The sequence below is a fragment of the Ochotona curzoniae genome, unplaced genomic scaffold (assembly GCF_017591425.1).
Source record: "Ochotona curzoniae isolate NIBS_2020 unplaced genomic scaffold, NIBS_Ocur_1.0 contig_2210, whole genome shotgun sequence".
Classification (NCBI taxonomy): domain Eukaryota; kingdom Metazoa; phylum Chordata; class Mammalia; order Lagomorpha; family Ochotonidae; genus Ochotona; species Ochotona curzoniae.
Window position 1 is genome coordinate 32998449 of NW_024465369.1, and position 27969 is coordinate 33026417.

A 27969-nucleotide genomic window follows, 5' to 3' on the forward strand; every position below is an offset into this window, starting at 1 on the left:
AAAGCAAGAAAGAAAGAAAGCAAGAAAGCAAGCAAGAAAGCAAGCAAGAAAGCAAGCAAGAAAGCAAGCAAGCAAGCAAGCAAGAAAGCAAGAAAGCAAGCAAGAAAGCAAGAAAGCAAGCAAGAAAGCAAGCAAGAAAGCAAGCAAGCAAGAAAGCAAGCAAGAAAGCAAGAAAGAAAGCAAGCAAGAAAGAAAGCAAGCAAGCAAGAAAGAAAGAAAGAAAGAAAGAAAGAAAGAAAGAAAGCAAGAAAGCAAGAAAGAAAGAAAGAAAGAAAGAAAGGAAGGAAGGAAGAAAGAAAGGAAGAAAGAAAGAAAGAAAGAAAGAAAGAAGCGCCAGAATTGCTTGGTGTCTCCAAAGGCCTTCAAATTGAGAACCCAAATGCCGGCGCAGACTACATATCCCATCGGACCCTGCGAGCGTCAGCGGCCACAACTCCCAGAATGCGTTGCTCCCCGCACGGCGGTTTCCCTCCGTGCTGGGTCTTGTAGTTCTCCCCGGCGGCGTCCATTGGGACGGTGGTGACCGACTCGACCGGGAGGCGTCGTTTCCCGGTGACTGGCAAAGCGGAAACACTCGGGGCCTCTGTGCTGTCTCGTCCGTCGGCTCGTGCTTTGCGGCCGGTAAGTCGAGGAGCGGCGCTCCTCCGTGGCCGGGCCCCGCCCTGTGTGTCTGAGCGCGAGCGCGTTGGGCGGAGACGTGTGTCCCTGCGCTCTCGCCGTCGCAGCCGCCGCCCAGCTCCTCTTTGTGTGCTCCGGAAAGCCGCCGCAGCCGCCCGTGGCCACGGCTGTGTGGGTGAGGGACGCTCCCGGGAAGTTGCCGGCGAGAAACCCGGCGCCCATCCCGCCGCCTCGCAGGTGGGTCCGGCTGTGCGGAGAGCAAGGCCTGCCCGCCCGTGGTGTGGCCCCCGTCGGCGCCCGGGCGGCCTGGCGGGTCCCGCTGACAGCGCCGCCCGGCTGGGGGGAGCCGGAGGCGGCCACCGCTGCCCGGGACCATCCCGGGCGGAGAAGGTGGCTCCATCTTACAACCCGAGGTCGGGTCCGCGGCCCCCAGGGCGGAGGCTGGGGGTCCTCCAGCCCTGCTTCCCCCGGAGCCCACCCGTCACGGAGGCCCTGAGCACCGCGAGGTCACCGGCAGTTGTCGGGCTCTGAGCAGACACACGTAGGCTTGCTAGAATCTGCCGTTCGGCAGGTGACACGGTGCTGAGCCTGGCCGGCCGGGCTCCAACAGGGTGCAGCTGGGTCGGAAGGGCGGGGTCGGACCGGAGGATTCCTGGCAGACGACGCGTGGAAGGCTCGGCCCAAGCCGCTTCCACCGGGTTGCATACTCGCCGCTTGCCGGCTTGCACCTGTCAGTGCTTCTGGCGTCCATTACAAGACATTTCCTTAAGCGTTTGTTGGAAGGTAGTTCCCCTCGTCCCTGCACCTTGATTAGCTGACCTTTATTTAGATGTGATAATTGAGGCGCTCTGTTTTTTGGGTGTGTGTGTGTGAGAGAGAGAGATATTAAACATGCAGTTTTACAGACGTTGGCTACTAATTTTCTTGATCTCAAGATACTTGAGTTGCACACACAGGCGTTGATCCTTAATGTGATTACTCAGAAATGTGAAGATGGTAATGTTTCTGGGTCCTGTCTTTCGCTTTGTTCCTAGGATGCTTTTTCGGTTAGAAAAACAAAAACTTCAGTTCATAACTTATGCCTGAATCTGAAGAGACAGTAATGTTGGTGTAATTGTTTTTGAAAGCCCTCTATGTAACTTTATCTGCCATATTCATTATTCATTTAGCCAGTGTCAATTTTATGTTAAGGTCACTGTGCTGTAACTGCAAAGGCAAAAATGACTAAAACACAACCCCTGATTTCAGGTAGTTAGTTTATCGCCTACCGTAGAACATGTCAGGTGTTCACAAGTAATGGTGTTAAATGTGGCTTGAGGTGTAAGGTTAGGCATGGTGTGGAAAACTAAGTCAGCTGATCTGGTGTTACGATGGTACCTTTTGTGCTTTGCTGTCTTTAACATTACTGTTGCCCTGGCGCCTCAAGAGTTTGGAGGCGTTTTCTGCTTGTATGGTTCTTCTCACATTTCAGGGAGTGCAAAGCTCTGGTATTACCTTAGATCTGTGTCACGTTACTGGATTGTTCTAAACCACAGTGCATATTCTCTGTTTTAAGAGCCAGTTTGTTTATTATTATTATTATTATTATTATTATTATTATTGGAAAGGCAGATTTACAGAGAGAGAAGGAGAGATTGATCTTCCATCCACTGGTTCACTCCCTAAATGGCTGTAACAGTCAGTGTTGAGTCCATCCAGAGCCAGTAACTTTTTTCAGATCTCCCACACGGGTGCAGGGTCTCTAGGCTTTGGGCCGTCCTCCTCTGCACTCCCAGGCCGGAGCAGGGAGCTGAATCAAGAGTGTGCAGCTGGGACATGAACCAACACCCATAAAGGGTGCTATCCCTTAAAGGCAGAAAACTAGCCATTTGAGCCACCGCACCGGCCTCTTGACTTTGGTCTTCGTTGCTCCAATAATGTATTGTCATGAACACTTGCACATGTGGGAGCGGGTCCTTGGCGCAGTGGTTAAGACCCCTCTTGGGCTCCCTGCATCACATGTAAGAATGTCTGGATTTCTCCCCAGCACCAGCTTCCTGCTACTGCACATTCTGGGAGGCAGCAGGTCATGAACTGAGAATTCGTTTCAGAACTACATAGATTTTCCCACTTCTCACTTCAGCCTGCCCCAGCCCTGGCTAGTGGGGAGCACCTGTGGGTAAGTCAGTGCTTGGAAGATTTTACACACACTACCCCCTCCATTTCCCACACACTTCAAACCAAGTAGAAATAAAATTACTTCAGGAGAGGAGTGTTGGAAGAACATTGTGAATCTTTGGACATACAGAGCCAGAGCTACTTGTGATTCCTCTGGAAGGCTCCAGGAGCAGTTGATGTGGAAGTGAATAGACAGGAAATGCCCTGGCCCACAGTTTGGATAAAGGAACCTGCTAGGCAGATTGTGTATTAGGGAGCTGACTCTTGCTATTGAAATGTAAGTGGCTCGAACTCCCCTTCCTTGGTACCAACGTGACAGCTTTCTTTTAAAAGTGTTGCTGGCAATGAACTCAGCGACCTGACCATCACGATAATCCCTGCGCGTTATTATTGGCTTCGTGCACCAAGTCCAGCACTGCAGGACAGTGGACAGAGGAGGGGCAGTGTTGTGGTGTAGCATGTTAAGCTGCTGCCTATGATGTAGGCATCCCATGTGGGCACTGGTTCAAGTACCAGCTGTGCTACTTCTGATCTAGCTTCTTGTTAACATACCTGTGAAAACAACCAAAGATAGCCTAATTTCTTGAGCCCTGCATCCACATGGGAAATTCAGGTGGAGTTCCAGGTTTGTGGCTTTGGGCTGACCCAGGCCTAGAACTGGCCCCAGAGGCTGGGGAGTAAACCAACCCATGGAGGATCCACTCTCTACCGTTCATTCCAATTTTAGTACTGGTACTGCTGAAGTGAACCTATAATTCTTTCAAATAAATGAATGTTTTAAAAATTTTATGTATGTAAGTAGTAAAGCACTCACCATGTGCCATGTATACTGCATTCTGATTCATGTGCTGTATTTGTCTTTTCCATACATGTTTGTGTATATATATGTACACACACACATTGAATAAGTCCTTTTTTTTTTTAAACAAAGACTATTTAAAAGGTGCAAGTAGAGATCTTCCATCTGCTAGTTCACTGGTAGAAGGCTGCAATAACTAGGGCTGGGCCAGGTCCAAGCTAGGAGCCTGGAGCTGCATTTCGGTCCCCCACGTGTGTGGTAGGAGCCCCAGCGCTAAGACCATTTTTGCTTCTCTAGGCACTTTCCCAGTGTAGCAGCCACGACTTGAAACAGTGTCCATACAATCTGCCTGCATTGCAGGGGGCAGTTTAACCTGTTGGGCTGCAACATGACTCTTGTGTTTCCATTTTTAAAGTGGAGATTGTATGTTGTGTTTAGATAGTCTTGGACTGCAGGGCCTCTGTAGACAACAGTGATTGTTATTAAGCATCCATTTTTTAAAGTGGGCTACTTTTGCCAGTGTATTCATTATTGTAAATTATTTTATGTTTGTTTAGGTCACAAACATGTCGGACAAAAGCGAATTAAAGGCTGAACTGGAACGAAAGAAACAGCGGTTGGCGCAAATCAGAGAGGAGAAAAAGAGAAAAGAAGAAGAAAGGAAAAAGAAAGAAGTATGTTTAATTTTGTAAACAATAAATGAATATAAAATAGGATCTTATTCCTGATACAAATGTTTATGTAATAGTTGCAAGGTTGATACAAATCTAGCACTTGTGATATAATCAGTTAAAAGGACAGATATGTGAACAAGACACAACTGGTAAGTTAAGATGTGATTTTTACTTAAAGATTTAATTTTATTGGAAGGGCAGATTTATGGAGAGGAGAGACAGAAAAGATCTTCCACCTGCTGGTTCACTCCCTCAGTGGCTGCAGTAGCTGGAGCTAAGCTGTTCTGAAGCCAGGAACCAGTAGCCTCTTCTGGGTCTCCCTTGTTGGTGCAGGATCCCAAGGCTTTGGGCCATCCCCTGCTACCTTTCCAGGCCATAAGCAGGGAGCTAAATGGGAAGTAGAGCAGTTGGGAAGTGAGCCAAGACATGTATGGGATCCCAGCAGCTGGCAGGCAGGAGATTAACCAGTTGAGCTATTCTGCAGGCCCAGATTTTTATTTTTAACTGAATAAGAATATTGCATATAGATTGCATTTCTAAGATTTGATTTAAGTTCAGTTTACACATTTAATGTAGGAATATATTTGTTTTATGAGGGTACTAAAATTTATGGAAAAATGAAAAGGTATGTTTATTTTGGTGTAATAAAAGTTCTTGAAGTCAGTGCGTGTGACTGTCCTAATAGACATTATTCATAAACTTTTGAAGACTGCCTCCATTTCTTTTAATCTGTATTATAGAGCTAGTGTTGTGGCACAATAGATTTAGCTACTGCTTGTGACATATCAGGGTACCAGTGTGAGTCTGGTTCCTGGGCTTCCAGTCCAGCTTCCTGCTGATGTGCCTGAAAAGCAGAAGATGGCCAAGATACAGGGCCTCTGCCTCCCATGTGATAGAGTTCTTGACTCCTGGCTTTGGGCTGTTCCATTGCAGGTTGTTACAGCCATTTATGGAGTGAACCAGTAGATGTAAGATTCCTTTCTGTGTCTACCTGTCTTTCTTTCAAATTAAATAGATATACAACTTTAAAAAATTCTGTAAAATCGATATTGTGTTAGCTTCTAAGACATATAATCTGAACTTGTCTTTCTGAAAATCTTGCTAGTCTACAGCAAAATATGGTATTAGCATATTATCTGATTTTTTTTTAATGTTTCATATCACATACAAACTTCTTTTTGAGAGAGCGAGCGCATGAGTAGTCAGGTCCAGGTGAGTGTGTACCGTGTGATCCCATGCTCTGGTTCACTCCTCACATGTCCCAGCCAGGAGCCAGGAACTCAGCCTGGGTTTTTCATGTGGGTGACATGAGAAAGATTTGATTTAAGAAGATATCATTTGCAGCATTCCAGTGTTAACATTGGCAGGGAGCTGGAATTGCAGGTTGCAGCTGGGAATCAAACTCGGCTTTTCTGATATGCCATGTGGGTGTGTTAACCAGTCTCTTACCTGCTAGGCCTGCTTCTAAAGTTAACTTTCTAATTTAAAAATTGTAGACTGATCAGAAGAAGGAAGCTGCTGCTCCTGTGCAAGAAGAATCGGATCTTGAAAAAAAAAGGAGGGAGGCTGAAGCCCTGCTTCAGAGCATGGGGCTGACCCCAGAAGCCCCCATCGGTAAGGGTGAGAATGTGTGTGTTTATAGGAGAGATGGGCAGCTGCTGGTGCCACTCAGGCATAGCTGAGATGAGCAAGTTGATCTGATATTTTGCATTTTTTTCTTATTTGTATCCCTCAAAATTCATGAATCTTGTAAGTTACTTGGGATTGCCTTTTTTTCAGGTGTGTTGGTGCATGATTATTTTATTTGTTGAAGAGAGCTGTAAGATTAATACTAACATATTCCAAACCACCAATTGAATTCTCTTAAATCAATAGCTAATTTTATTAAGCGTGTAAGTGGGCTTTATGAGCCAAACTATATTAAGCACAAAGATAACTGTGATTCCTAATCTTTGTATTGCATTCTGTAGGTTAGGGACACATGTAATGAATGGGTTACATTGTTAGTATTTGAAAGTTATGGGAGTAGGAGAAGTCTATTAGCTTTCTGCTTAATGCCAGTAAGGGAAAGAATATTGATACCTTATTTTGACAGCGATCTGATTTCATTGCAGCAGCTGTACTAAATAAAAAATCTGATGTAGCAGAGGTACTGAGGACAGTTTAGTTGCATATAAGGAATTATTTAAATGCTTGCTTAAAATAGTTCTCTGTGGTTGCTGTTGCACTCTGGGCTTGGCATGGCTTTTGTCCTTTAGGGATGTAAAATTTTAGTGTTAATTTGTGGAGTAATTTCATATAGTCCTGGGACAAATGCTAGACACACTAACTATTGTACTGTCTGCCTTTACCACAGATGTGTGTAAATGGCATGAGATTAAAGTACTGGTCACTCTCAGCCTCCTCCGTTGCTGCTGCTTTCAACTCCTTTGGCTTTTCCTTTTTGGTAGAATTTGAAGACTGACATACATACTAAGTTTATGTCTTTAAAAAGCTTATATTGTATATTGCAATTTTAATACAATCTTTTTTTCTTGTTACTTTAGTAACTAAACCAAGTTGGTTGTTAGTTATATTGATTTTTGAGTGCTCATATTTTGTCTGTCATTGGCTTTTGTAAATGGGATTTTTTGGTGGTCCTTTCTGGGTCTTTAACTGAAAGCCTTTGCTTTTATTTATTTCTTTTTTATAAAGATTTATTTATTGGAAAGTCAGATATACAGAGAGGAGGAGAGACAGAGAGGAAGATCTTCTGTCCATTGATTCACTCCCCAAGTGAGCGCAATGGCCAATACTATGCCAATCCAAAGCCAGGATCCAGGAACTTCTTCCAGGTATCCCACACGAGTACAGGGTCCCAAAGCTTTGGTCTGTCCTCAACTGCTTTCCAGGCCACAAGCAGGGAGCTGGATGGGAAGTGGAGCTGCCAGGATTAGAACCTGCACCCATGTGGGATCCTGGGGCGTTCAAGGCGAGGACTTTAGCCGCTAGGCCACGCCACCAAACCCTGCTTTTATTTCTTAATGACCAACCTCAATCATTTATATTTATCTATCTATTTGCTTATTTATCTAAAAGGCAACGTTACAGAGAAAAAGAGAAAGAAAAATAGAAATCTTTGATTTGTTGATTCCTCCCCAATGGCTAGAGTGACTGGGCTTTGCCAAACTAAAGTCAGGAGCCTAGAATCCATCCAAATCTGTCATGGGAAGTGGCCCAAGAACTTGAGTCATCTAATGGTGCTTTCCCAGTGGGGAGTTAGATCAGAAGGGCAGTGCTCCTCATATGGGATGCCGACTGCATGCGGCAGCCCAAGCCACTACACATACCTCAGCCCCTCAATCACTGATTCTTGAAATACTGTTCTTGAGTTTGTGGGGTGGGGGTATGTGTTTCTTCTTGTCATCTAAAATTCCAGACTCCTATCCACTCTAATACCCATTCTTTTATTATTATTATTATTATATTTTTGACAATCTTTACATAGTTAATTGGGGTAAAAAGGTTCAAAGGCTATAGGAAAGATGGTAAGACTATTATTTCCATATTGTTTCCTTCATATTTGAAGGGGGGTCTAATACCCATTCTTGAAATAGTGAAGGTACACATCTTTTTAGTCTAAACTCCACAGGTTTGTGTTTCTCTAGGTTTTATACCTTTACATGTGTATGTAGTTTATGTAGATAAATGGCATTGTGCTGTGTCTTACTTTGTTTATTCAGTGTGGCTATGTATATGTCGTCTGTTCTTGACTGATGGGTAACACGCTGTCAGATGGCCATGTTTTACATATCCATTGCACTGGGGCATTGTACTTGGATTGCTCTTTGCTTTGTTGTCTGTTTTTTCCCATGAGAACTGTGGAAGAGTCCCCAGGGCAGCTAAGGAGTGTACCCTGTCTGCTTAATCACTGGTGATTATTGAACTTTCTGGTTTTTCCCACTGGCTAGGTATAAAGTTGAATGCAAGAATATCTTAATATACATTAACATAAATACAGTATTTTACATGATATATACTTTTTTTCAAAAATATCTTACATACTTTTCTATGATTACAGCGAAGATATTTTCATATATCTATTAACCATCCAGGCTTTTCTTTGTGAGAATTGCTATCACATCTTCTCCATATCCTGTTGAGATTCTTTATCTTACTGATTTGTAGATCTTCATGTTACATTTTGTATAAAAAATGTAAAAAACTGACACTGCTGTGTCCCAGTTGCTCCACCTCCCATCCAGCTCCCTGCTTGTGGCCTGGGAAAGCAGTGGAGGCCCAAAGCCGTGGGACCCTGCCCTTGTGTGGGAGCTTCTTCCGGGTCTCCAGCTTCGAGCTTCAGGTTTGATCAGCTCTGGCCATTGCAGTCAGTTGGGGAATGAACCAGTGGATGGAAGATCTTTCTTTCTGTCTCTCTCTTCTGTAAATTTGCCTTTCCAATAAAAATTAAAAATAAACAAAAATAAAATAAATCTTAATATTTTGTATATTTCAGGCATGAATTTCTGTTTTAATCTTTAAAACATACTCTTCTTGACTTGTGTATTACCTATTAAATATATTTCATTAAATAAAATTCTTAATTTTGATATGGTCAGATGTACCATTTATAACCCTTTCTGGTGCATTTAGGTCTTTTTAAAAAATAAATCCTATCCTATGTTGAGTTAAGTCTTCATTTTTAAAAATTTTTTTATCATTTTACTCTGCATTTTGCTACTTTTTTTTTTAAATAGTGTACTACTGTAGGATGCAACTTAACTTTTCTCCCTATAATTCACTAATTTTTTTATATACTAATTTTCTCACTTTTAGTTTGCCCTTTCCCTCATGTCTGTTGCTAACTTCGTCTGTAGTAAGTTCCCTATATTCATGGGCATTTGGGGCTATGTTAACTGTGGATCTATTCTGATTCTTCGCAGTTATCCCAGGTTGCATTACTTGGTCTTTGTATTACATCCTAATTTTTGGTGTAGAAAATCATTCCTTCTACCTTAATCTTTTAAAATCAACCTACCTTCACAAACATTTTTGTTAGCCTCCAAAAGTGCTTATTCCACCATAATCTTGCTGGACTATACGTTTAGTTTTCATTTTTCTAAGCCTAGAACGTATTTCACATGCCCACTGCTTTCAATCCCAATAAACCCACTTGTTGAAAAGAGTAGGCAATCATTTTTTTTCTTTTTTGGAACGGCAGATACAGAGAGAAGGACTTTCATCCACTGACTGACTCCTCAAGTGGCCACAATGGCTGGAGCTGAGCCAGTCCAAACCCAAGAGCCAGGCGCTTCCTTTGGGTCTCCCACACAGGTGCAGCGCCCCAAGACTTCAGGCAATCATCCAGTGCCTTCCCGGGCCACACGCAGGGAGCTGGATGGGAAGTGGAGCAACTGGGACACGAACTGGCACCATCTGGGATCCTGCATACAAGGCGAGGATTTAGCCACTGAGTCATTGCAGCGAGCCCTAGGCCATTTATTCTATAGCATCTTCTGCTTACTGGGTTTGTCTTATGGTTTTCTCACCTTTAACTTTATTCCTCTATCCCTTATATTTCTTCTAAAATGGAAATTGGATTAAAAACTTAAAAAACTGGCATTGCAATGCCGCAAGTTAAGCTGACACTGGTTTCCCATTTGCTTCCATTTCATCGTTTCTCATCCTTCTCCCTGCTAACGTACCAGGGAAGGCAGTGAGAGAGGGCCCAAGTGCTTGGGGCCCTGCCACCCCTCTGGAGATTCAGATGGAGTTTCTGGCTCCTGGTATTTTCCTGCCCTGTGTTGGGACATTTGGGGAGTAAACCAGCAGGAGTTACCTCTTTTGCTCTCTTGGGGTGTGTGTGTGTGTGTGTGTGTGTGTGTGTCCATCTCCTCTTTCTGTCACTCTATTTTTTAAGTAAATATTTAAAGAAAAAACTTAGTTCACTTCAAGCTGAGCATTTTTGGCAAGAATAGCACATAGGTGATGCTGTCTACTTCATGATGAATTAAATCAATAATGCATATATCTGGAGATTGAGCTATTCATGAGGCTGGGACTTATTGCTGCACTGTGACTGTGAAATCCAAGTCCCTCCATTATAGTTACCCCTGGTAACTGATAAGTGATACTGTGGCAACATAGGACCATTTATTTCTTCTCTAGCTATGTTCCTGGTAGTGTTAATAGCCATTGATGAACCTTATCTAATTCATTTATTAGGAGTTACAAAAATCACTTTTGTAATTTCATTATTCCTTTTACATTTATTAGCTGAAGTTCTGTAACAGGGAGCATTCCTTTAATACCTCAAGGACTATTTAATTATCCTAATCAAATTTCTTACTAGAAAATCAAGAGGTATAATCCTAGCAGTAACTGCCAGGACTTGGCAGATGATTTTTTGCAAGTATTTTAAAAACAGATTAGCTAATATATATATTTATATATATATATAAATATTTATATAAATATATAAATATATATATTTATATTTATATATTTATATAATTATATATATATAATATACTCATACTTGAATTTTTTTGTAATTTTCTTGAACTATTCATCTTCAGTGGGCATGATGGTAATGGTTTTAAAATTGAAGAGCTTTGGGCCCGGCGCAATGGTGCAGTGGTTAGAGTCCTCGCCTTGCATGCCCTGGGATCCCATATTGAAGAGCTTTGGGCCCTGCGCCATATAGGCGCCGGTTCTAATCCTGGCAGCCCCGCTTCCCATCCAGCTCCCTGCTTGTGGCCCAGGAAAGCAGTCGAGAACAGCCCAAAGCTTTGACACCCTGCACGGGCATGGGAGTCCCTGAAGAGGCTCTTGGCTTCAGATTGGCACAGCATCGGCCTTTGCAACTGCCTGGGGAGTGAATCAGTGGATGGAAGATCTTCCTCTCTGTCTCTCCTCTCTGTATATCCGCCTTCCAATAAAAATAAAATAAATCTTAAAAAAAAAAAAATTGAAGCGCTTTCCCTTTTGCTAGTTTGTAGAATAATTTGTAAAAGATAGGTGATGTTGGGGCCTGGTGCAGTAACTTAGCGGCTAAAGTCCTCTCCTTCATGCGCCGGGATCCCATATGGCCGCCAGTTCTAATTCCACTTTCCATGCAGCTCCCTGCTTGTGGCCCGGGAAAGCAGTCAAGGATGGCACCTGCATGGGAGACCCAGAGGAGGCTACTGGTTTTGGATTGGCACAGCACTGGCCGTTGCGGTCACTTGGGAAGTGAATCATCGGACAATAGAATTTCCTCTCTGTCTCCTCCTCTCTGTTTATCTGATTTTGCAATAAAAATAAATAAATAAATAAATTATATTATATTATATTATATTATATTATATTATATTATATTATATTATATTATATTTTTAACTTAGCAGGGGAAAAAAAAATTCCATAGAATTCTGGGCCCAGCACAGTGGCTCAATTGGCTACTTTTCCCTCTAGCAAACACCAGAATGCTATATGGGTGCCAGTTCTGGTCTTGCCTGTGTCACTTCCCATCCAGCTCCCTGCTTGTGGCTTGGGAAAGCAGTAGATGACAGCCCCAAAGCCTTGGGACCCTGCACCCACTTGGGAGACCTGGAAGAAGCCCCTGGTTTTGGATTGGCTCAGCTCTGGCTGTTGTGGCTTTTGGGGCCTGAACTAGTGGATGGAAGACCTTTCTGTGTCTGTCCTTTTCTCTAAATCTGCCTCCTATAAAAATAAGTAAATCTTAATAAAAAAAAACTTGAATTTGTATTGAATTACGTTGAGGAAGAGAATGAAGGAAGCATACATATAGGGGAGATAAGTGAAGGGTATTTAAAAGCATAGGAAGGGGAGAGATTATTGTTTCAGGGAGTTACGGTTTAAATGGGTTTCTTTAAAGAGGTCACTGGATGTGAGAAGCCATTATTTAAACATTAATTCCAGACTAGTAATGCTTACATCCACAAGGGGGCATTATTGTAATGTATTGCAGGCTGTGTAGGCCACTGTCTTTGTTGCGCTAAAAAAGTCCTCAGAACTCTGAGATGTTCCTGAAGCTCATTCCTCTTCACTGGCATCTGCCGATAGTTCCATTCTCTACAATCACTCTCCTTGGCCCCCGCCGCTCAGTGAGTCCTTCTTGTGGGCAAATTTCTCTTCCTGCCACACTCCCTCTCCCTGAAGTAGCTGGGCTTTGTGCAGCTCTGCGTCCTGGAGATGTCCTTGCTGTTCTGAGTGGTTGACCCAGATGTGATGCTCATTCAGAGTCTAGATCTCAGTCTTAGGGCCATTATTTTACAATATTCTGGCTTTCTCACAAGCCGAAAGGCAGCAATGTAAATTTTATGCCCTTAGAGGGCAAGATCTTAGCCGGCAGCAGGGGGCTTGAGGATTGAGTTTTTCTAGAGAATTGAAGTCACAGCCTTTGAACATCACTGACACCTCAGGGCTGAGGGAACCTTTCTGCTGCCAAGGGCCACGTGGATATTTATAACATCATTCGTGGACCATACTAAATCATCACTAACCAGTTACAGACTTAGTGAATTTCAAGTTCTGTTTGCAGTTGCCCTGTCAGGTCCAAATGATTTTGCAAGCCTGGGGGCTGGATGTTCCCCAGCCTTTACCTGATGTGTGTCTGTTGTGGTGTAGGGTCCCCACACCTCCGCTGGGTTGCTTCATGTTGCTCCCTTGGTTCTCAATGAGTTAAGTGTCTTTGACTCTCAAGTTAGAGGGTTTAAATTTATTAACATATTCACCTATGTTTGTATTAATTCCATTAATTCCATGGAATTAATACAAACATAGGTAAGTGTTTATTATTTTGGAATATTAGTGATTTACTTTGTATCTGGCTGAGCAATTGATAATTAGATAAAATCACTCTTGATTTATTTCTTAAGTCTTAATTTCAGAGCTAGGTTAGTATATTTTATTTTTGTATATGCATAATTACCGTTTAGCCTATTTCCATAAAGAATAATGGCAAGCCTTGTTTTTTTAATTTATTTATTTTAATGTGGTCTTTACCAAGCAAGATACTTTGGAGCTTATATAGTAGAAATTTTGATACTTAAAGTCATCAGAAAGGAGGAAAACGTTAAACTGGAGAATTTTGTAGCTCATCAAAAATGGTAGTTCATCAAAAATGATTAGATTGTTAGGAATTTTACTGTTTCCTCATCTCTAATATATAAACTAGAAAAATTATATTTTTGAGTATGAAATCAAGTATGTAATATAAAATATCTAAAATTCCTTCTTTGGATTTTTTTAGTATGAAAATATGAGTTTCACTGTAAATCAATATACATTTATTTATATTTAGAGCACAACAAACAGCTGTTAGATACTGCTTTTTTGTTACTGTAGTTGGATATTGGCCTACGGGAGGCCTTACAGAGATGTGGACAAAAGGTTGGGGAAATTTAAGCTGAGAAAATGTTAGGGGACATTAACGTTCTTTTAGTGTAGACGTGTTATTTTTTAAATTTATTTATGTAAGGTGAACAACTATTTTACAATATAGATCTCACAAAACAGATTTAGGAGCGTCGGGATACCTCCCATCCTCCCATCTGTTCCATCTGCATTTCCGCTCGCCCTCCTCCTTCCTTCCTTCCTTTTTTTCTTTCTTAATTTTTATAATGACATACTTTAAATTACAATTGTAATTTTTATGGCATTTTGAATTAGGCATTCAGTGCCATCCCTGCATAAACTATGTGAAGCTCTTTGGTCTCACTGATTTTGATAGATTTAATGTTAGTATTAAAAACGTAAGATGCATTAGTTACTTTATATCGCACATTGGGACTGGGGGCATAGATGGTAAAGTTTACCCAGAAGATGGCAGTAATGATCCTCCCATGCACCCTGTGATGGTAATCAAAAAGTTTTATAAATGTCAGAGCGTGACAGGTGCACGTTTAGCTGTTCTGTAATACTAGAAGTTGACAAGTTATGGGAAAGCATTTGCTGTTTGTTTTATATACTATGAAAAATGTGTATTTTCCTATAAGAAGGGATTAAGAATATTTTGGGTGTCTGTATCTTTGTCTGTACACTTCAGTTTTTTCTGAATACTGGGGTAAGGAAGTTACCATAAGTCTTGCCTTGTTTAATTTGCATGCATCACTTTATGTTGTGCATCACGTCTAGAAGGCATGCTGTTTTGTGGCCTGTTTGCATTTTTCACCCAAATTGCTGGAAACTAATGGGCATTTTAAAGGAGCCATTCCTTTAGTTGTAGTCATTGTCTGAATTGCTCTTTCTTTCCTTTGGGGAATGGAGGACAGTAAGACCATTTGAGACATTAGTTTTTGAAGGAAAAATTTTTAGACAAAAATTAACATTTAAAATTAATATTAAATCTTAAGAAACAAGTAATTAAGTGCTTTAATGGAGCATGTTTTGGAGTCAATTTTGTCAGTAATTGTAAATAATGTTTGTAGTCTGATCATAAAAGTAAAAGTTAGAAAAGGGAGAAGGAATGCTCTCCTTTGAAAATTAGTGGCCACATTTGGTGATGGATGAAATAAAAATGCATCCTTTCATAATCATACCCTCTTTTTTTTTTTTTAACATAAACCCAAGTGCATTTTGCCAGAGAAATTGCATGAATCTTTAGCATGCGTTGTTAACTTTGTCTTTTTCCCCTTTCTTTCTATTATTCATTTTCATCCATGTGTTTTCATTTTTTGGTTTCTCATTATTTTCTTCTTTTTTGTTGATTATTTCATGTTAAATTATTTTTGAAAACGTCCTAAGCTGCACAGCCTCTCCGTGTAGTAACAGCGGATACCTGTCTATTTCACTATTTAGTCCCTCCTCCCATGTCTCCGTCCTCCAAATCTGTGAGCACGCCGAGCGAAGCTGGAAGCCAGGACTCTGGAGATGGCGCTGTGGGGTCCAGGTACCGCACGTTCTGTTGTATGTTTCATTGTAGAATGCAGTAAGTACACGTCTGCTGCTAGTGCTTTAGAGGGACTGTAAATCATTGTGTCGGCATGGTCCTACATTGTGATAATCTAAATGTCTCAGAAATTCTTTATTTTAAATGGAGGGGGATAGGAGACTTACAATATTTTAACTCTCTCAGTTAATACTGTGTTGTTGACTGATTTTACACCAATTATATATTTTTAAAATGTCAATGCCTTAATTTTTTGTTTAAACATCTTTGTATTGATTATTATGTTTGAATATCCTAGGTGTAAATTATATAAAAGCGCTCTGCTGTCATTACTCTCCCATACCCCATTTAATATTAAAAAAAAAAAAAAAACCTAAGCAATTCAGGTAAATAGCCCAATTCTGTTCTGTTAAATTGTTAATTCTGCTAGGTAAAATTTTCATTCATAAAACATAAAAAATAAGAAAGAACTGCGAAGAAAATATTGAGGGTGTTTATTGCCAAATTTTTGAGTTTTCATCTGTGTTTTAAAAATTTTCAAAAATTCAATAAGATTCAGCTTTTTTTCAAAGATCATATTGGATGAAGTTTTATTACTATTCTTATCCCTCCAGCCTTCTCTCCCTCAGTATCTCTCTTTAAGAGCATTTTACTTTTTGACTTAACAACTGAAATAAAATTAAACATAGCTAGATAGTTTGGACTAGAAAATTAAATCTCGTTTCTAAGAAAATCTTTTAACTTGTACCCAGAAATAACATGTAAATAAAAGTTAAGAAGAATATAGACAAATCTCCATCTTAGAAATAATTATCAGTTTGAGGTAACGGATGTTTTTATTTTGCCTCTGTTTGCCAAGTTAACTGGTAATTTGACAGTATCATCCTCTTGATTTGCTTTCTGAAATTTTTATTTCAGAGCTAGTTAGATTAATATATCTTTTTTAAACAGGTGTAATTACTGCTAAGCCTTTTCAGACTGCAGTTTTACATTTTTCATTTATGTCCTTTGTTCTTGAGCCGCTCTGTGACTTTCATGAGATTACAAGTTAGCAGTTTCATCTTTATTGTACTTGGTCCTCTTGATCTAAGTTATAAACAAGTAAGGAGTGCAGGAGAAGGCAAGAGAAAAGGAACAAGTGGACTGGATGATCCATAAACTCAATTCAGTCAGTGTCCAAAGAATCGTGTTATTGTTAACAATGAAAAGGTACAGAAAGATGGCCAATTTGAATTTAAAGTGGGCTTTCCAAAGATGTTCTGCCTCCAGTAGCAAAATTGCAAATCTGAACACAATGGCTTTGTAGCTAAAGGACATAACTGTTTGAGAGAAATTAAAACTTCCTTTTCTGAAATAATGTAAAATACCTGTTAAATAGTATGCATTACACCATAAAGACTACTAAAAATTCATTCTTATGGCTAGATTTGTTTCATACTTTTGTATTTTTATTCAGCTATGTCTGTTCCTTTCAATACCTTATATACAATTGGCATTTTCTTCTGAAGAGTTGTTTAACCTTTTTTTAGCAAGCATTTGTAAAATAAAAGTATTTCCAAAATTAAAGTTATACTATATTAAATTTTTCTTTGGTATTCATTTTTGTAGATATTTTATGAGCACATTGTTGATCTCTTTAACAAACTTGTCAGCAAGTTTGCTTTCAAAAGTACTATGTAACATCTATTTGGTTTTTGAAATTAGTATGTGTTATGATGTGCTCTTTTACACTTCATAGACAATCAAGATTGTTAGAGACCTTTCAAATTAGTGCAGGGAATAAATGCTAGCAAAAATACTTATTCATTTTGGAACAAATATTCAACAAATTGCCAGCTTTGGGTTAAGCACTCTGGGCTAACCTTGGAAAGGAACACTTTCAGGGCCCGTTGCTTGCACTCTAGTGCATTAACTTAAAGATGCTGCCCGCTTTATGGAAAAGCTCTAAGGCGAGTGTGCCAACTTGTGTCGAGTACAGTTTTTTAAATTATTAATTGTAAAATAGGAAAATCAGTAATATTTCAAGGAATATTTTTTTCTTATTAGAAAAATTAAATCAAAGTTAGTTTCTTTTAACAGCGGAGGGAAAGTAATCCTTGAACGATCTGACCCTTCAGATTTTTAATCTGAATACCTGCATTGTCTCCTTTGAGAGTACAGAGTCACTTTGAAACACAGAATTTCAAGAGGGCCGAGTATACGTATTTTATACACATAGACACACTGATAGAAAAACTAATTCTACATCATCCCTGGGTTCCATAGTGGAGAAGTAATTAATATTATCGATGGTGATATTGGTAGTAAACTAGTGCATTTCCAAATGTGTAGCATTTAGAAAAGAATGCTCAAGTGTGAGAATGAAGCAGAGTGAGCTAATACTGAATAGGCATGCTGTTAATAACAGATAGTTGGAAAAGTCACAGAAAATGCATAAGTGTAAGACTTGTGATCCTGTTTGCTTATGTCCACCATTTGGCCAAGATGACCTTAGATTATTAGCACACTGAAGGATCAAAAATAAGATAGATGAGACATTATAAAAGATGTCTATTGCTCTAAATGTGAAGATTTTCCATTGAGGATGATGGGTATTGGTAAGTAAATACCAAAAGCCATGGAAGTGATGCTTCTCTAACTTTGTAGTCTAGGAAATTACATTTCATAAAGTTTCTGCTTCACTGTCTCAATTAGTTCTGTTATCCCTAAAACTTAGGTGATAGTTATTCAGCAGGATAATCCATTCTTATTTCATTTTCTTGCTTCTGGTCAGTTTATTTCTTAGGGTTTTAGATTACATTGCAATTATATTATGTTAGAAGATGTCTTTAATAAGTATAATCATACGTATTTTGAAATGTGCATTCAGTATTGGCTGTATTTTGAAATAAAGTCTAACTTATTGTTAGACTAAATATCTTCAACAAGGAGCTTTATGTCATTGCTACCAGCTACAGCTCTTATGTAATGTAAAGGCTGTTGAGAGAACATTCCTTGGAGACCATCTCATAGGAACCCTTTTGGGTTAACAAAGCCTAAGCTTGTCACAGTGTTGCCTAGTACAGAGTAGATCTTCACGATGGCCCCTTCTTTCATTGCATGGACACAACCCTATTTGAATTCTGAGAGATCGCTCTTTGTATTTTTTAAAATAGGATGTTTTTCTAGTTGGATTCATCAGATTCCTTTAGTTTAAAAATTGTTTAAGCAGGAGAAATAGAGAATTGCTTATTGTGTTAAAATATTATAGTAATTAGGACTAGTTTTGCTTTATCAAATGTGAGAAACATTTGACAAATATGACTTTTTTAGATGTGCTCAATGTTTTTGTAAGGACTGTATTATACAGTACTGTATGTACCTATATGTTGCTAACCTGTGTGAATGCCAGTTTTATAAAGTACCTTTTGTTTTAATAATGACTAGATATAGTATAAGTGTAAAAGATACTATGCAAGTATTTACCTAATAGGCAATTCCAAACTGTTGCCAAATATTTATTAATAAGGATTGACATTTTCCAATTATTAAATAAATCCTTTAAACATACATTTTTTTTTTCCTGGAGATAAAAATCTTCAGTTGTTCTCTAAAGCAGATGACATGTAAGCCCAAGGCAGTGCTTAACCCACAAATTACACTAGGGTCACATTTTGGAAACTTTAGCTGTTTTGTATCCCAGTGGGATAGTGTTTGGTTTTCTTTCCAGAAGGCTTATGTGTTGACTCATTTCCTTTACCAATATGACAATTTCCTGTGCACATTTAATGCTTTGGGCAAAATTAAAATATGTTAACTGAGATGTTTCTACTGAATTTTTTCATTAGGAATCATACAGTGTTAACACTTTCATAGCCCAACTTGTTATCATCCATAAGTAATATTTGGATTATTGTCTGCTTTAGTTGTTCCTATCCATTATGGTGCACTGTTAGTTTCTCACAAAGTGAAAATATTTTAAACTGTTCAGGTTTTATATACTTGCATCTTTAACCATTTTATGCTTATTGAATACACTAGGTCACTGAATGATCCTTTGTATTTTTGTGGGGTTTTTCTGCACTAACCAGAAAATAAGGTTTTTAATTGTGAACAGTACTTTAGCTTTAGCTATTCATACACTGTGTTTGCTTCACTAACTTATGGCCTTTTTTACTAATGCTTCATGGTTGTCCAACAACCATTTAGGACGCTGCATTGGGATACAGATCCATCAGTTCTTCAGCTTCACTCAGATTCCGATTTGGGGTATTGAATAGATTTATTACCTACCCTCCTTTATAATTATTTGTATTCATTGTGAAGTTGCCCTAATTTGATTTTGATTAAGCTTCTAATATTTTAATACATAGTTAGGACAAGACATATTTTACCGTGGCACCTCATTTATTCTGTATCAGTAGTCAAAGAAATATTCTGGGTATGTGATTTTCCAGGTACTCTAAGTCTGTTCTCTGCAATGTCCCAGTTGCTTTTATTAGTTGTTCATTTTTTGTTTGTGTGTGTGTGTGTGTGTATAAGATATAGTGAAGTCTTCTCGAGCTTCTATACATTACATGTAATTAAGTCTCTTCTGGCTTGTTTGATGTGCAAATATATTTTCCTGTATTCAATCAACTGATGATTTCTAACATTGATAAGAGCAGAAATGTTGATTCCTATACTATTGCCCCAGATTACTGCTCATTTAATGCATATTATAAGTATTTTATTGCTTAGTTCCCTGCTATTTTTCAGCTTCTGAAACATATGACTGTATCTTTTGGAATTGTGTCTAAAGTAAGAATAAACAAGCCTTGAATTAGGGCATGTAAGAAAAATATATGAGCTTCTTGTGCTTTAACTAGGGAAGGCCTCTGTATTGGATTTCTTGAGGTTTTCTCCTACCCCCTCCCAATATTTCCTTACTTTAATGAGTTTTGGGTAAGTGAGGAATTACCTTCCTACCCTCTTTTTCATTTACTTTTAGGATATTTGATTTTAGTGTTGTGGTTTTTGTCTGTTAGATTCTGGATATACATGTTAGTAACTTCTTCCCAATATTGTTGGCTTGACCATTTTTATCCATATGTATGAATGCTTTATTTTTTCATATTTTAATTTTACAACCAAAATATAAAGTTCTTATTTTAGATTTTATTTGTATAATTCTAGATTGCTTTAAATATGCTTAAATTTTCTCATTGATTGTTTGATTATGCTTTTTTTCTTTAAGGCTAAAATGTTCTTAATTTCAAAAGCATAATTAAAGTTTTTGTTCAAATTTGGGACCATAAATTTTGGAGAAAAACTTAAATATGCTCACTATATTATAATTTGTACAGGGTTTGGGTTTAGTAAAGGATTTGGGTTTAGTTACTAAACAATTGAAAATATATATTTAAAAGTATTACTTTATCAGTGGTACATTTGTATGTTTCAGATATTCTGCTTGATATTCTGGATGTTGTAGCAATGTCTTCTTTGGACATCCTTTTAGGACAGCCTCATAATTGAGAACTTGTTTGGCAGTTTGGAAGCATATTTTATTTGGTTTATAATTTAATTACCTAAAACAGTTGCTAAATAAAAATTCTCTCTGGCCAATAAGAGAGATTATTTTGGTTCTTTTTCCTGAGCCATAACATTCTTCTCTTTGTCGAGAGTAATATATGTCTTCCATACAACTGAAACAGAAGTGACTTTAGTGATTTTATGATATTCAAAAGGTCTGTCATGTTAGATTAGACACAGAACGCCTAGACTTAGTTCATCCAGTGTGAGACAAGGATGGTATTAAGTCTATAGAGAATAGGCATTTAAACATTTTAGATAATTCGTTGTAAAAACCAAATTTACTGTTTGAGTCTAAATTTCTGCAGATGTAAGCAGTAGTAGAAGTGCTTTTAGAAGAAAGGTGTAAAGCTGAAATCTTCTAAGGGTAAAAGGATTTGATTGTGATATGAGATCCAAATATCTGAATCTTCAGAAGTCCAGAATCAAACCTTTACTAACAATAGTTCCCATTGCTAGCCTCATTCAGCAGACCACTGTAAAATTTGTCTTCTCACTGTTATTGTACGTGCAATAGAAATACCTTGGATTTGCTACCTTTTAATTGTTAAAATAAATCCAATTTATTATTTCTCTAAAGATGTCTTGAAGAAAGCAGGGATTTAAATTACAATGTTGACTATACATCAATGTTTTAATTCTTACTGATGTACGCAGAATGTTTTATTTGTTGTACTTAAAAATATTTGTGCTTTTAAATTAGACGAGGACCTATTAAGCTTGGAATGGCCAAAATTACTCAAGTTGACTTTCCTCCTCGAGAAATTGTGACTTACACCAAGGAAACTCAGACTCCAGTGATGGCTCAACCAAAAGAAGGTATTGTCCATGATGATTGTCATTCAACCTTTGTGTCAAGGAAATGTATTCTTTCTCTTTTGTATATCTCCCTCAGGGTTTTTTTTTCTTGGCATGTTTTCTTAGAAAAACATTAAAATGATGCCAGAATTCTATATTTATACCTTTTTTTCCTAGAATTTTATTTTTTTTCCTTTAAAAGTTAGCAGTGTAAACTCTATATGGTCTTTAATTTTGTTGATATAAAGACTTTTAACCTTCATTTTATCATTGGTATCTACTGCTTTTAGAAGTGGAACAACTACAAATATTTATCATTGTATATGGTTTTTTTTTCCAAATGAGAAGGTATCCCAGAGTAAATGAAATAATATTAATTATTTTCTAAAGATTGTACTATCTTCTCATAAGCTATTGTAGTTTTTCATACTAAAGAACAAATTAGATCTAATTCAAGCTTTCCCCTTTAGGACATAAAGATTATGTTAATAATATAGTGGCCATTAATTTGTGTGATTCAGGAAAGAATGCATGGACATTTTATTGAATGAGGAGCCCTTTAATTCTTATCATTTAGACTGCGGATTAATTTTTTTTAAAGATTTATTTGATTTATTTGAAAGCCAGAGTTACAGAGAGGGAGGGACAGAGAGAGCTTTTCAGGCTGTTGGTTCACTCCCCTAGCTGTCACAGTGGCCAGGGCAGGGCCAGTCTGAAGCTGGGAGGTAGGAGCTTCTGGGTCTCCCATGCGGGTACAATAACCTAAGCCTTTGGGCCATCCTCTGCTGCTTTCTAGGGAGCAGAGGGAAGTGCTGGATGGGAAGTGCTGTAGCCAGGACTAGAACTCGAGCCCATATGGAATGAAAGCACTGCAGGCAAAATATTAACTTGCTCTGCCTGCTCGCCAGCACCAAGGATTAAATTTTAAAAATATGGTTAAATAACAATATTAAAGCATAAAGTAATATGTTCTGATTTTTTGCAACAAGGCTAATTAATTTACATTATACATGAAAAACATTTCCATGTTATTCCTGGTATAGGTCCACAGTTTATTATCTCTGATTTCATTTATGTATGAGTTTCAATTTTTCAAAGGCTTTAGAATAGCAATAAGTTATATGCCATATATTAATGATTCAGCAAATCTTGGGCATTCATATTTTGGCAGCAAAAATATGAACATACTAGTGAGAAAACAGTTGCAAATTGCTTTATTTCTAATCATGTCATGGTCAGGGTTTACCATCAAGTGAGTTTCAGGTTGTAGAAATATTGACACTTTGGAGCTGAGTTCAAGTTTCATGGACCCAGTGTAAATGAGGTTTGTAATAGTCTGTGCGTAAGGAGCATTTTCCCCCACTTGTCTTGGTAAGTTTGTTCTTATTCAATTATAGAAAATCCAACCTAAAAATTTGTTATCAAATGTTTTGAAAATTTCAATAAATTATTATTTAAGAGATAGTTTGGGTTCATTGCAGAAAGTCAAGGAAATGGATAAATAAGAGGTGAATGGTAATGAATCTTTCAATATTCGTATTTATATGAACCTAGAAAAAGTTACATTTATAAATATAACCTTTTTTTTAATATAACCTTTTGACTGAATAATGAATCATAACATATGTAGCTTCTTTTCTTGTCCTCTCAGAACAGAAATAAATACCTTAAACTTCCTTTCTTTTGATCCCATAAAGGAGTTGATATCAAATAGTAAAATACTTAAAATTTTTTTTACGAAATCAAGGTAATATTTTTCTTTGGTTTAAGGTTTGTTTACTACAAGAGTTACAGAGAGAGAGAAAGGAAGAAACAGATTGAGAGCGGGGGAAGGATCATGGTCTGCGGGTTTACCGTCTAGATGGCCACAAATAATTGGATCTGGGCCAGGCCAAAGCCAGGAGCCAGGTGCTTCATCTGGCGTCCCACATGGGTGTAGATACCAAGCACTTGAACCATCTGCTGCTGCCTTTCCTAGACCATTTGCATGGGCTTCATTGGTAGTGGAGCAGCCGGGACATGAACTGGCACCCGTATGGGATCCCGGCATCTCAGGTGGCAGACAGTTCTGCCCATCATACCACAATGCGAGTTGCTAGTGCAACATTTTTATCCAAAAACTTTTCTTTGTTTTGTTTGGATTGTAAATATTCATTTTCATGGATACAATATTTTTTTCCTTCTTGCTGCTCCATTGTTGGGTTGGTAAGATACTTGTCATTGTGAAATTCTTATCTTAGTGAACAAAGCCATTGATGATAAATTTGAAGCTTAAGCAACTTTAGGAAAAAAAAGAAAGAAAATAAGGATATATATTGACTTTTAGAAATAGAGAATACTAATACAGCAGAATTCTATAATTTCCAGAAAATATTAAATAGTATATTAATTTGATTTGTATTCTGTTGCATGTCTTTGGGGCTACAATTTTAGGTGTATTTATTCAAAAGATGAAAGCAATAGCCAGAATGAGGGCATAATGGTACATTTTTAAATACTAGCTTTAATTATGGTAGTAGTATTTCACATAAAATCCAAAAAGTACAGAAAGGCCAAAAAGAGAAAACGTCTGATCTCACTGAGCATAACCTGTTGTTAATATTTACAATGGTCATGCAGTCTTAGGAATTTGTTTTGAGATGCCTGAAGAATTTGATGTGAGAATGTAATGTATTGCCTTTGAACTAATTAATGTGAAGGTGTATACCTGGTGTAGCAAAAGACACATTTTCAAGAAAATTATTTTTCCCATCTTTATTTTGCAAATAATTGTTGAAATGATCCTTACTAGTTAGATAAGCTGATCTAACTTAAAGTAGTGTAAGGCTTTTCATGTAATTATACTTCTGCTTCTTTGTAAAATTTTTATGCACATAGAAACTATTTTTTTTTAATTATTGTTTTCTTTGAAAAGTAGATTTACAGAGAGAAGGAGAGACAAAGATCTTCCATCCACTGGTTCACTGCTCAAGTGGCTGCAACAATTGGACCTGTGCCAATCTGAAGCCAGGAGCCAGGAACTCCTTTAAGTTTCTCCTGTGGGTGCAGGCTGCCAAGACTTTTGGGCTGTCCTCCACTGCTTTCCCAGACCACAAGCAGTGGATGGATGGCAAGTGGAACAGCCAAGGCATGAAATAGCACTCATATGGGATTCTGGTACTTTCAGGAGGAGGATTAACTAGTTGAGCTATTGTACCAGGCACAGGAACGATTCTTCATAACTGTACAGCCTGGCCTTCATCAGTACTAAATACTTAAAATGGTGTCTGGAACCTAGTAAGCACTCAATAAATACTTGATGAAGAAATTAACTGCTTTGCCTGTTCTAATGCCAGAGGCCCCACTTCCTATCCAGCTCCTTGCTTGTGGCCTGGGAAAGCGGTAGAGGACAGCCCAAAGCCTTGGGACCCTGCACCCATGAGGGAGACCCGGAAAAAGCTCCGGGCTCCTGGATGCAGATTGGCTCAGCTCCGGCCGTTGCAGCCACTTGGGGAGTGAATCATCAGGCGGAAGATCTTCCTCTATGTCTCTCCTCCTCTCTGTATATCTGCCTTTCCAATAAAAATAAATAAATCCTTAAAAAAAAATTAACTGCTTTTTCTACTCAGTGATTTTCCCTCTTAGGTTGTTTATTTTTATGCTTGTTATCTGGAGGTAACTACTAGGAAAATAGATTTTTTAATATGTATTCTTAATTTATTTTTTTAAAGATTTATTTGGGAGGCAGAATCACAGAGAAAGAGAGATAAGGTGGAGGGAGAGATCTTTGTCTACTGGTCTCACTTCAAAGTGGCTGCAACAGCAACTGCTGGGCCAGGCCAAAGCTGGGAACCTGGAGCTTCCTTAGGGTCTCCCACTTGAGTGATGAGACCCAAGCACTTAGCCCATCTTCTGTGCTTTCCCAGGGGCATTAGCAGGACATCGGATCTGACGTGAAGCAGCCGGTCCTCAAATAGGTGTCCATATCAGATACTGGCACAGCAGGTAACGGCTTAACTCACTGTGTCAGCCCTGATTATTTCAAATATTAATATTGTGATATCATTTGGTGAAATTGGATGAAAAATGAGTAGTCTTAGTTTTTTATTTTAATTGTAACTTATGCTTTAGTCATTATTTACTTAAGTTCAGAACTGAAACTATTATATGTTCATCTTTATTGTTACCTTGAATCTAGTAAGATTGCCTTGATGTTGCTCTCAGCTGTGCTGCTTTCTCTACTGTCACCAAAGCAGCAACATTGGTGCCTTAGTGGTAGTAACCTAGGGCAAATAGGAGTTCGGTTTCTGTTACAGTCCTGCACAAATAGATATCAGTGTATGACTGCACACATTAAATTTATCGATTTAGACCTGTAGCTTGAAAAAGCACTTCATTAAAGAATAACATAATGTGGACCCAGTGCAATAGCCTAGCATCTAAAGTCCTCACCTCACAAGTGCTGGGATCCCATATGGACACTGGTTCTTTTTTTTTTTTTTAATTAAAAAATTTTTTTTAATTACGTTGCATTATGTGACACAGATTCATAAGCTCTGGGATTCCCCCATCCCCTCCCCAAGCCCTCCCTCCTTGGTGGATTCCTCCACCTAGTTGCAGTATTAACAGTTCAAATTAAGTCGAGATTCTTTCGTTGCAATCATATACCAAGCATAGAGTCCAGCATCTTATTGTCCAGATAAATTCAACAGTTTCTTGGGGAGACCTTCTCTGGTCTGAAGGTAGACTGGCAGAATATCGTCCCGATCAATTAGAAGCCCCAGCACAACATCAACAACAATTTACAACATTATAAAGTTAATTGCCATGGTATTGAGTAATCAATACGTTATAACAGTGCAAGTTCGTAACCACATCCTGTGATTACTTCATTGACCCTTCAAGTTTTGTTTGTACTCAGCACTGGCTGCTATATGCCTTAAAGTGGCTATAGGGTACTATTCAGCTGGACACTGGTTCTTGTACCACATGCCCCGCTTCTCATCCAGTTCCCTGCCTGTGACCTGGAAAAACGGTCAAGGATTGCCCAAAACCTTGGGACCCTGCACTCACATAGGAAACCTGGAAGAGCTCCTGGCTCCTGACTTCAGATTGGCGCAGCTCTGGCCATTGCGCTCACTTGGGGAGTGAATCATCGGACGGAAGATCTTCCTCTCTGTCTCTCCTCCTCTGTATATCTGACTGTCAGATAAAACAACATAAAAACAACATAATTTGTTAGCTTACTGTTGTATCTGTATCAGGATAATAGTTTTAGTGATAATCTCATGGTAATGAATAAGCAGCTTTTCTCAGTGTACAATGGAGTTTTTCTGTTCGTCACTGAGAGAAGGTGAAAGCCGTAAGGTTGATGAACAGAGCCCAGTGCGCGCTGGGTGTGTCCACGTCAGCATCACTGTCGTCCGTTTGCTTGGGTAGTCTGGAGCTAGATGTTAACTTTATAAAGACCTTTGTATGTTCATTTGCAGTCTGGCAAGCTGGTTGATTCTCTGTAAGTGTACTGAGTATATGCTAAATAGGATATGTAAGTAAAGGACAATGAAAATTGTGTCCTGTTAGTGTGGGGCCATCCTTCCCTTTTGGAACTATTTATAAAAATGAAATAATTTCCTTTCTAGATCACTGTAGTTATTTTCACATCTGAAGCTGCAAGATTTCTTTTTCTCATTTTCTGGAAGTTCTTGGAAAAGGGAAAGAAATACAGTGAAATTTTTATCATGAAAATGCTTAAAGCTCATTGCTTTGATATGGTTTTCTAACTGAGTCTGGTTGGCGCCCATTCACGAATTGTCTAACAAAAAGTTCACAGTGAAAAAAACCCGAGGAATCACCTTTGGAGACTGGCAGTAAAAAAAACTTGGACAGTATAATGAGTATAGAAGTAAGGTCAGTTTCCAAAGCCAATATAAAAATTGATCTCAGATTTAACTTTTTTTCCTAAAATAATGGCTGGACCCAGTGTCGTCAGAGTGGGTTAAGCTGCTGGTTGCTTCATCCACATCAGAGTGTCAGTTTGAGTACTGGCTGCTCCACTTCTGATCCAGCTTCCTGCAAATGTTCCAGGAAAGACAGTGTCAGATAGCCCGAGTCAAGTTGGACAGCAGCATGGGGTTTCTTATTCCTGACTTCAGTGTGGCACAGCCCTTAATGTTGCAGCCATCTGGGGAATGAGCCAGACGATGGAAATCTTCATCTCCCTTCTCTGTCATCTGCCTTTAAAATAAATATGATTTCCTTTTTAAAAACCGAGTGAATCTCATTCTCTAGAAGACCATTTTATTCCACTTTTGCTTTTTCTTTTCTGTTTTTCTAGCCATCTTCTTGCTTTCACATTTACTTGATAAATTGGTAGAAGTGTTTCTGAGCGGAGGTGCTTTGCTGTCTTAAAGCACCTACTGTGAAGGAAATTGACTAGGACCATGTGACCTCAGCCAATTCCCTTCACAGTAGGTAAACAGTTTCTGGCAGGAACTGGTGCCCACAGGCAGACTTTTGAA

At 38.7% G+C, this 27969-nt stretch overlaps 1 protein-coding gene across 3 annotated transcripts in view; it reads left to right on the plus strand.

Moving 5' to 3' along the window:
- Positions 1-749: 749 nt before the first annotated feature.
- The window catches only part of DYNC1I2 (dynein cytoplasmic 1 intermediate chain 2), a 52019-nt gene continuing 24799 nt past the window's right edge, over positions 750-27969 (plus strand). For 2 of the 3 annotated variants that reach the window (XM_040971712.1, XM_040971713.1), the window contains exons 1-5: positions 751-855; positions 4132-4248; positions 5745-5862; positions 15031-15121; positions 21378-21493. In XM_040971712.1, the coding sequence (XP_040827646.1) occupies positions 4141-4248; positions 5745-5862; positions 15031-15121; positions 21378-21493 (433 nt within the window). In that variant the 5' untranslated portion in view covers positions 751-855; positions 4132-4140. Of the gene's footprint in view, positions 856-4131; positions 4249-5744; positions 5863-14278; positions 14297-15030; positions 15122-19309; positions 19370-21377; positions 21494-27969 lie in introns of all 3 variants that reach the window. The other variant, XM_040971711.1, reaches the window with a different exon arrangement.